General features: G+C 34.4%; 1 protein-coding gene across 1 annotated transcript in view; it reads right to left on the reverse strand.

Moving 5' to 3' along the window:
* Positions 1 to 11128, reverse strand: part of LOC106469646 (glycine receptor subunit alpha-4-like) — a 29062-nt gene that overhangs the window by 15157 nt on the left and 2777 nt on the right. Inside the window, exons 2-5 of the mRNA XM_022398223.1 lie at positions 8727 to 8836; positions 7097 to 7161; positions 3508 to 3782; positions 2630 to 2712 (exon numbers count right to left, since the gene is read on the reverse strand). Coding sequence (XP_022253931.1) covers positions 2630 to 2712; positions 3508 to 3782; positions 7097 to 7161; positions 8727 to 8836 — 533 coding nt within the window. The remainder of the gene's footprint in view (positions 1 to 2629; positions 2713 to 3507; positions 3783 to 7096; positions 7162 to 8726; positions 8837 to 11128) is intronic.

An 11128-nucleotide genomic window follows, 5' to 3' on the forward strand; every position in this document is an offset into this window, starting at 1 on the left:
GGATTTTCAAATAGTCATAACGTCCTATATATATATATATATACACACACACACACACACACACACACACACAAGCTAAACGTCTTTATACAAGCACTGCATATGACTTATAACATGTTGACCCATTGGTTTGCAATATATTTATAAACGTCACACTTAACCTAGAAGTATAGATATACTAGCCAAACCATGAATACTTTTCTGTTGTTGTTTTTAATCCCATAAATTGATTTATACTTGCGTTCAGTCTACATATTTATACGAAGCTGAAAATATGTTCACAATGATCTGAAGTTATTACTACAAAGTATCTGCTAATTATGTGTTCTGCTACAGAAATCCTCCCAGTATCACTTCCCCTAACGTTCAGATACAGAAATCCTTCCAGTATCACTTCACCTAACGTTCTGCTACATAAATCCTCCTAGTATCACTTCATCTATCGTTCTACCACATAAATCCTCCCAGTATCACTTTATCTAACGTTCTACCACATAAATCCTCCCAGTATCACTTCATCTATCGTTCTACCACATAAATCCTCCCAGTATCACTTTATCTAACGTTCTACTACATAAATCCTCCTAGTATCACTTCATCTATCGTTCTACCACATAAATCCTCCCAGTATCACTTTATCTAACGTTCTACTACATAAATCCTCCTAGTATCACTTCATCTATCGTTCTACCACATAAATCCTCCCAGTATCACTTCAACCTAGCGTACCGCTACAAAAATCCTCCCAGTATCACTTCAACCTAGCGTTCCGCTACAAAAATCCTCCCAGTATCACTTCATCTAATGTTCCGCTGCAGAAATCCTCCCAGTATCACTTCATCTAATGTAGCGCTACAGAAATCCTCCCAGTAGCACTTCATCTAATGCCCGCTACAGAAATCTTTTCAGTATCACTTCATCTAACGTTCCGCTACAGATATCCTCTCAGTATTACTTCATCTAATGTTTCGCTACAGGAATCCTCCCAGTAGCACTTAATCTAATGTTCCGCTACAGGAATACTCCAAGAAGCACTTCATCTAGTGTCCGCTACAGAAATTCTGCCTGTATAACTTCACCTAACGTTCCGCTGCAGAATTCATCCCAATATCACTTCATCTAACGTTCCGCTTCAGAAATCCTCCCAGTATCACTCCATTTAATGTTCGGCTGCAAAAATTCTCCCAGTATCACTTCACCTAATGATCTGCTACAGAAATTCTCCTAGTATCATTTAATCTAATGTTACAACAAAGTTGATGAACTGTTATACGTTATCATTGGAAATCGTACTAAGGCAACTAAAAGTGATAAGTTTAAAATCGTTATGAGTTTTTCTGTGATATTTTATCAAATTTGTTTTCATGAAAGAAATCATGGTACGTCAACTTCGAGTTATGCATAAAAACTATATCACTTATACCAGAGTGAAGCCCCCCAGTGGCACAGCGATATGTCTGCGGACTTACAACGCTAGAAACCGGGTTTCGATACCGTGGTGGGCAGAGCACAGATAGCCCATTGTGTAGCTTTATGCATAAATTCAAACAAACAAAACCAATGTAAAACTTTCAGTCTATAACTTTTCACAATTTTTTATGTACATCAAACAACTCTCAAATGTACTAGCAAATACATTTTTAACATATAACTTAAACTATTTTTTGATCTGTTCATCTTATCATGGAAACATCCCATGAAGTAGTCTTTAAACTAATTTTTACTTTAAGAATGAATATCATGCCCAAGCTGTCATTCGATTCACCAATTGTCAGTGTGTTAATCACATTTCGAGAAATTCTACCTTCCTTAGTAATTCTAGATAATGACAAATCGGAAAAAACAAGACTGGCTTCTCGTAATGATGAACGGTATATTATATGAACAGTGTTTTAGTGATGGACTGTATTATTATATGAACAGCGTTTTAGTTGTCTTTTACTCACCATAGTGATTATATATATATATATATATATATAGGATTTGAATAATATGAATTGACCAGTAATAGGGCTTCATATCAATTTTTAGTGTATGAAACAACTTGTCTGCTGAATACTTCAGAAAAATATATTAGTAGAATAAATACTACATATTTTTTAAATTCTATACAAAAACAGATTCATTGTGTTGAGTAAAAGACAACTGAAAAAACGATGCATATAAACTTTACATTTTGTACATTACTAAAAGAATGTAACCTTTAAATATATCTTTGACTTTATTACGGGAAAGTAACCTTTGAATTGATATCATTTGACAAAACATAGCTATAACTTGAATTCTAATTGAATCCCTCTTAAGACTAATGAGAATATATCTGTAAAGGAATGTAACCTTTAAATTTAATAAATTCGACAACACATAGTTATAAATTGAATTATAACCCAATTCCTCTTAAGACAAATAAATACAAATTTCAAATTATAACCAAATACAACTCTTTAGTTCCGCAAGTCACCAATTCGTCAAAATTTTTAGGTTTTTAATATTTGTTCTGGCTCAGCAGAGTTATGAAATTTAAAAAAAATAAGTTAGTTACAACATTTCCAGAATATTACCGCTATACTGGAAGAACGTTTATGTAACTGAATAGAGAAAAAGAGAAATTTAAAGTCCTGTAACTTACAGCTTCTCATTGTGAAGGGGCATCTTTGTATATCCATAGGGTACTGCTTAAACTCCATTTGACATGCGACAACAGCAGCCAACCTTAGAAGAAAGCTGATGATGTGAATTGAAAATTCTACTTGATGAAATAATGATAATAAGTTACAAGATTCTCCCTGTTCGAAAGTAAACCTTCCAGTTTTAAACTGGATTTACTATGAAAATAAAGTACAACCTTGCTCTTATACATTCCGTATTACAATTAACATATAGTCTTCATTTAACCTTTATTTTTTGGAAGGTAATCTTTTGAATAACATGTTATCTTCTGACCTTACTGTGAAACTTTAAGCTTGAACATCATATTTTTTATTTTTCTGATCGTACCAAAGAAAGTAACCTTCAAAATAATCTTTCTTTTTTAAGCCTTCCATGGAACTGTAAACCTAAAAATGGGCTATTATTTTCTGACTTTAATACGTGGAATTTCAAAATATACTCATGAAATATATAAAAATACGCTGTCTTTTAATGGGATCGATGGTCTGAGCCTTTCTCAAAGGGCATTAGTACTCAAATACTACACATAAACATATTTAAGTTCTTGCATTATATAATATCAAGAGGTTCTATTACGAGGCATTAAAATGTATTCTGTTTCGATGTTTCCGAAGCCAGGCATTAATAATCAGGGCATAGGATTATGATTTCATCTTAAATTAATGTAATTGTAAGAAGATGATATTATTTTATAATCAATTTGTTAAATTTCTTAGCTCAAGTTTGTTATTTATCATATATTAAATCTTATGCAGTAGAAGGTTTTAAGACGAATGCATTTGGAGGAGGGGGGGATTGCCATTCTCTATATTATATTTTATAAAGAGCAACTTCTACCTGACAGTGTATTCCATCTTGCAGGTTTTAGGGTCTTTAATGGATATTCTTAGTACTTTTGTAGACGAAGCATCAGACGGAGTATCCACACTTTTAGCGTTTATGGCGTAAGTGTCAGGGATCCAAAACCGATCAAATTGACTTTCAGAGACAGCAATAGGATATCCAGTACGGTTGTTAAAAAGTCCAACTTGATGCAAGTGAATCTTATATTGTTCACAAAGTTTTCCTGTGACATTCCAGCTGTGCCACAGAAAAAAATCCAAACGAAAATCCTAAAACAGAAAGAAAAAAGAACTCACTCAGTAAAGTTTTTCTCTTCCTTCTAATTTCAGTTCTTATTTTAGTAATGGAGAAGAAACATAAAAAAAGCAATAAGAAGGGAAATCAAGATTATGCTACATTTATGTGTACTTTTACATGTCAATTAAATCAGTTGACTTAAAAGATCCGCCAAGATTTTTGCAAATCCAACTGATATATTTTACGAGTATGATTAACACAAGTTACTATTTTTTCAAAAGAATAACATTATCTACTCATTTTGCTGTTCAAATACTATGGTAACAATTAAAATAGAAAAAGGTTTTCACAAAACACAAGCACATAGAAATAAGTACGAAGCACAATATTCATCATCTTATTCTTAGCATTCGTCCCATTATTTGGAGTCTGCTTTTCTGGTCCTTGCCTTCCACACTAATCTGTTTCAGCTACATTCATACCACATTTTCTCATGTCCTCTCTTACAACATCCATCCATCTTTTCTTTGATGTTCCTCTTGTTCTTTTCCCTTTCACTCTCACATCAACATATTCCTCTTTCCACATGATTGAGCCATCTAAGGCGAGTTTCTCCCATTCTCTACTATCATATGCTCCTCTTTCTTTCTTAAACTCTAGAAGCATTCACCCCCCATACAACATAACTGGTCTTATCACTGCCTTGTAAATATTTGCTTTTATCTTTATTGGTACCCATCTGTAACACACCACTCCATTGACTTCTTTTTAATTCATCCATGCTTTGTTTATTCTTTCCTTGACCTCTTTACTCACTGGTGGAGCTTAAGAAAAGGGAATGAACTAGAGTTATATGTGAGGCTGATCCAGCATATGTTTGAAGGAGCGGAAACATTTGCAAAAAGGCTGGTAGGAGACCCAGAGAGATTTCCAGTGAATGTGAGAGTCCATCAAGGATCAACATCGAGCTCTTTCCTTTGTATAACGGTGCTGGACACGATAACTCGGGGCATACAAAGACAATCGACATAGTGTTTTCTGTAATGAGATAAGGTTGTACTTTGTAGAGAGAGCAAAAGTAAAATACAGGTGGAACTGGAGAGCTGGGGAGAATGTTTAGAGAGATATGGTTTGAAAGTAAGTTGGAAAAAGACAGAGTACATGATAGCAAAATTCAGTGGTGGGGAAGTAAGAGACGATGACAAGGTGATTCTCGATGGTGAAGTGTTAAAGAAAGTGGAGGCATTAATTGAAATATCTTAGATCAACTGTGCAGGCAGACGGGGGATATCAACTCTATTGGTACTCTGTCATAAGCTTTTTCATGGTTGATCAATACTATGTAAAAGTCTTTTCTCTTGCTAAGTAATGATCTTAATTTTTAAGTCCAAAGGTATTACTTGGATAAAACGTGGAAGTATTCTTTCTAAGAAAAAATGAATAATTGAATCTTTCCTACCCGCTATACAGTGCTTCAAGGATACCTAAATTCTTGATAATTAATAATGGAAGAAGGAATGGGAAACAGTCGTCATTACTGGCCGTTCATTTTAGAAAATATTATTGTTACTGGTTGGTTAGTTGTTTTGTGTTTTATGGCGCAAAGCAACTAGGCTATCTGCGCCAAACAACCGGTAAAACAGTAAAAGTAAATTGTAGTAAAATGTAAAAATAAAGTGAGTTAAAACCAGAATATGTCCAAAGAACAGAAAAAAGAATTACATAAAATTAAAAAGACCAATTGTTCTTAAAAAAATTAAAATATAATCAAGTTGGACAGAGTCACCATCGCCAATGACACTGTCCAACGTCAGGGGTAAACCCTTACAAAACAGGTGTCTAAAATGGTGCCGCCACTCACGGTCGTAACGACGGCACGACAGTAAAATGTGGACTATTGTGTCTTGAGTGTCACACATTGGTGGGTCAATACAGATACAAGAAAACGATGAGTTAAAAAACTGTGACCAATGCGTAGTCTTGCCAGGACAAGTTCCTCCTTCTGATCCTTACCGAAGAAAAACAGCTAAAGAGAAACAGAAGCTTTGATCTGGAAAAGCTTGTTATGACGTTGCTCACCCCATTCGACAGCCAACTGGCGTGAAGCCACGCCTTGAATACAAGGCCGTAGTCCATGTATGGGACAAAGCAAAGAACATCGATCCACTCCCCAAGAGGTGGAAGAGAGGACATGGAAGATGTTCAGATCCCTTGTACACTTGACACGTGCTTGATGTGTGGAATGAAGGTAAGCTTATGGTCAGAGATAAGCCCCAAGAACTTTGCCTCAGAGACCACACGAACAACAACATTGCCGAGACGGAGCTCGGGATCGGGGTGGAGTCACCGTTGGCGGCAATAATGCATGCAAACGGTTTTGGAAAAATAAAATTTAAAACCGTTTGCAGTGGTCTATGTCAACAAGCAATTGAGGGCAGTCTGAAGCTGTCGCTCAATAAACCTCATGTTCGACGAATGACACGAGATGTGGAAGTCGTCGACATAGAGCCCATTTGCAACAGTTGGAAGAAGGCGAGTAGTGATAGCATTAATTTTAACACTAAAAAGTGTGACACTCAATACACAGCCCTGAGGGACTCCAAGTGCCCCAGACACCAATCAACCACCAGGATCCTCTCCTCCCTTCACGGGTCGCCACGCACAGCAAATACGTGGGTGGACGTTTAGATCCCAGAGGATGTAACCTTCCCTGGTAGGTCTTCTTACCAAGTACAGGAATCCACCCCGGAGGGGGGGGGTATTGTTACTGGCTTTGTGCGTTTATTAGCATGATCATTCTTACTTGAGTTTTGTTTTAGTTTGAACTGAGTGTGGTTTTCTATTGATCTGCTTTTTAATTTCAGTGGTGTACAATACAATCTATAATTTATCTTTCTAGTTTAATGTCTTATTGCTCATGTGTGCTTGAAATTCAGGTTTCAGAATTTTCGCACTAAGCTACACACAGGATTATCTGCGCATATCCGTCCATAATTTTTAACTGGGGGTAAGACAGCCAGTCAACAGTACTCACTGCTAACTCTTAAGCTACATTTGTGTGACCGCATAGTGTGGTTCGACGGTAACTTTTATGACGTACTCATAATCCAAAAAGTGTGGAACGCGTTTCTGCGGCAACAGGCCCCGAACCCTTGAATTCACAGAAATATTGGAGTTGCATAAGGCGTGGCAAAAACAAAACAAAAAACATTCACATAAGACAGGTAGTTCAATTGAAAATCAATAACATGGATATCAAAAGATCTTTGTTACGTTTCAAAAATGAAGGGTTTGATTTTCTTTTTTCACATGCATGTATTTAGAAATAAGTTAGTTACAGGCTTACCATATCAAGTGCGTTGATGGAGTTGACATCTTCTACATAAAGCTTTGTTTTGATGTATATTGGTCCTATTCATAAACAAAAAATAAATTAAAAAAGAGAAATATAATTTTGACTAAGTTTTCAGAGGTCTTTATTTTGTGATTGTCCTAGAGGAAAACAAATCAAACTATTTGTTTCAGCTATGTGTTCTTATTTTATTTACCGTTAAGTGTTTAAAATGCCTAAGTTTAAGGGTTAATCTAAAGAAGATGAGGATTCTTTTAATTGATTGATAATTTTGCTACCTCACACCCATCCTCACCATTACCACTGATAAGTAAAGTCGTCTGGACATTACTCAGTTCAAATAAAAAAATGAAACCAGTCAATCTGTGGGACGCTAGATTTTCAGTGAGTTAACGTTTTTGCCTAAGACAAATGCAACTTGGTTATGACAATTCCTCTAATCTGCCCTTGACGGCTTGCATTCAATTCACCTGGTACTTTATGACTTCTATAGTTTACCAATATATTTTTCTCAGCCTTTTCTGTGTATGAATTTTAGTACTTTACAACTATCATTATCATATAACACTCCACTCGTTAATTTAACATAACAATTGTATAGACACTTCTCGCTTTTCCTGTCATCGGGTAGCAACGATGCTTTAATTCCTCCTAAGAAACATGATCTCTTCTTATGTACAAACACAGCGACTTGGATGCCTATACAACCTTTAAAATATTCACTATGTATTTCAAACACTTGGAGTTAAGCCTTATGTACTTTAAACACTTTAAATTAAACTTTATTTGCTTGGAACACCTTAAGTTAAGCCTCTCTCGCTTTAAACACGTTATATCTTTGCACATTTCAATGCTCTAAAACTATCTACTCTTGGACAACTTCAATACCTCAGGGACACAGATACTATCTGCACGTTACTTCCCTATACTTTCTTAAACTTAAGCCTTTCGTCTACTCATTCGCGCGAAGTCGAACCTTCCGGGATTCAACTTTCAGATGTTTAATAGCACTAAAAGCATATCTTTTTCTGCAGCGTAGATTCACGGTTATCTTTGCGGATATAATCACAGAAGTACACATGATACACATCTACACATTTAACGGTTCACTCTAAGCATCTTAACAGGACATATACGCGACACACGAGTTAGACATACGAGAGAAAGGTAGTATTTAATAAGACAAAACAGTTTTTTTAAGCAAATTGATCAGTTACGTAAGTCGTGTTAGTGTTCTTAGATATTAAACACAAAAACAGTTTACATAAAGTTTGAGTAAGTACTTTCTTTCAGAATCATTTCAATAGATGGTAATTTTACTATTTACATAATTTTTATTAAATTTAATACTTTATAAACAACACGCTGTGTTTTTTGTTTTCTGTAATGTAATTCTTGAAAATAGAGACTTAGTTCTCACTCAAACCACTTTTTGGTGATTGCTCTCAAAAATAAGCAAGCAGTATATAGTATGGTAACGCTACTCGAAGACAAGCAACAAGGTCGCTTATATTTTGTGACGCACATACATTCGTCTGCTAGCTAATAGGTCCAAGATAATATAAATTTATATCTGTACAGAAGAATAGAAAATAGAAAGGGGCGGTAAAAATTCCCATCTTACTCTCCGTTACTACTGGCGGCAAGTTGTTCGAAGCTTGATATGTTGTGTGAACACTGGCTTCTGTGCTTGAGTCTTCATTACCGTAAACGGAGCAGTTTGTTTTGATCGATCTATAAAGCAAAGAAATTCAGTTAAATGAAAAAGGCCTAGTTATGTCTTCACTGTTTTCGTATATAATCTAAAACACCTCTATCTTAAACAAAATTATTAATTGCTGTTAATATAAGAGGAAAACACAGCGAATAACAATAATGTAAATCTTATTGTATATATGGTTTCGAATAACGTGTCTAGTCCTTAGTATACTGTACCTATACTTTGTTGTAAACTGTGTAGAAAACTGTAGCCATATGAGACAACGCTATCATTAACAAATGGAGTAAAAGACATTATATATATAATTATACAGTCTCAGTATGTTTCGTGTACAAGTGATCTTATTACACATACGTTTATGAACCGATATATATAATAACTTATCATAAAAAGTTGCAAAAAGTAAATCTTTTTTGGAAATAATAGAGTTGAGAAGCATAGGTTTAACACTCTTTTATTTTTATCTAAGCGTAAAGATGCACAGTGGGCTATCTACACCATGCCTACCGCAAGGATTGAGCCCTGAATTTTAGCGATATAAGATTTCAGAATTGCCCTTAGCCTTGAGGTAGCTTTAATTTTTGATTTGACAGTAATCCAAACTATATTATATGACCAATTAATTTACTCCATGCTGGTTTCTTAACCCTACGACGTTACCTTACGACCACAAAAATGTCATTTGTAATATCTTAAACCCATAATGCTGAGAGCTTAAAATTCGTATGTTCCTGTCTGGTGTTTTGTTTGACAGATAAATATTTTATTGGTTTCTGGAGAATTATTATTGTTACATTGTAGGTTTGTTATTACTTGGTAACAAAGGCATATGTAAGGCGTTCACTGTGGAAACCTTGGTTTATCAAAAACGGAAATATACATGATAGAATTTTTTTTATTGTAATGCGGAAGATAAGTTTCAAATCAAAGAACTTATGATATGTGCTTTTTTTTGACATAATCTTCTAATACAATGTAAATATTTATATAGAAAAGTATTTAATCACTTAACTAGAAAATACCTGGTTATATAATAGTCTAAATCTTATATAATTTTGTTCACTTTCAGTCCTAACGAATCAGTTTCGCTTATATGTTGTTAAAAAATACACCATTACAGATATCGTAAGATATATTCTAGGCATCCATATCTGCTGTTGATTCATTTAATATACATAATAGTGTTAACAATACATAATCATATTCGTTACTTGTGTTTATTAGAACTAATGGTCGTCTTCTGGAAGACATGTGGCTTATAACATTATGCCTAACTACAATATATCTAGTTCAAAGGTGTAATCGTCATAGTAGATCCCTGGTCCCACATGGGTGTTTCGTGAGTACGACCATCAAAGTCCTGATTTCTGGATCGGGAAACTCGTTAGTAAAAGTTGTTAGTGGCTAATGAAATGTCATCCCTCTTCCCTTTTATGTTTGAGGACAGTGCTTTCGGTAAGTTAGTATATTTCAACCTGACACACCTGGTGAGCCAAGTAACCTTTATCTTCATTGAAAATATGGGGAAATGTGAATTTTTATGCCTAAGAAATCTTAAGTTATAATAACTATGTCCAAAAAATAATCTACCATGTTGTTCTATATACAAATTTCAAGCTATGTCAGCTCTTCCAAAAGAAAAAAAAATTGTTACATAATTATGATTCTTGTCAATTTGTACGATCAAATGAATGAAAGATACTTCATCGCAATTGTAGTTTGAGAAACCACGCCACCTGGTAGTCAAATTTTTGTCTAACTTGCTCTCTTCATTTAAAGATACATAAATGTGGCATATGTCTGCAGATAACTAACAAATTCTCATTTATCATTATTATTTCTTGAGAATGCTCAAACAATTCACCCGCATTGTAATGTACTAAATCAAACATTTTGAAAATATTTTCTGTTATATTCTAAAAGTGTGCAATAATTCCAAATATAATGTGAAAACTAAAATATTTTTTTTTGTATACAACAAGTAATACTTTTATTATTTATTTCTCAATGTGCATTGCATTTGGAATATAAAGAGCAAATTGACTATAATCAGACTTTGAATTTTCATAATAAAGATGTATGCTTATTTCTATATATATATAGGTCTATGTTGGTTGGTTTGGTGCTTTATGGCGCCAAGCAGCAAGGCTATCTGCGCCAAACAACCGGTAAAAAACAATGAAAGGAAATTAAAGTAAATTGTAAAAATGCAGCGAGTTAAAACCAATACATGTCGATAAAAGATTTATATAGAATTAAAAATACCTATAGTGTGTAAAAAATTAAAAATACAATCTAATCGAACA

This window comes from Limulus polyphemus, unplaced genomic scaffold (assembly GCF_000517525.1).
Source record: "Limulus polyphemus unplaced genomic scaffold, Limulus_polyphemus-2.1.2 Scaffold3590, whole genome shotgun sequence".
Lineage (NCBI taxonomy): Eukaryota > Metazoa > Arthropoda > Merostomata > Xiphosura > Limulidae > Limulus > Limulus polyphemus.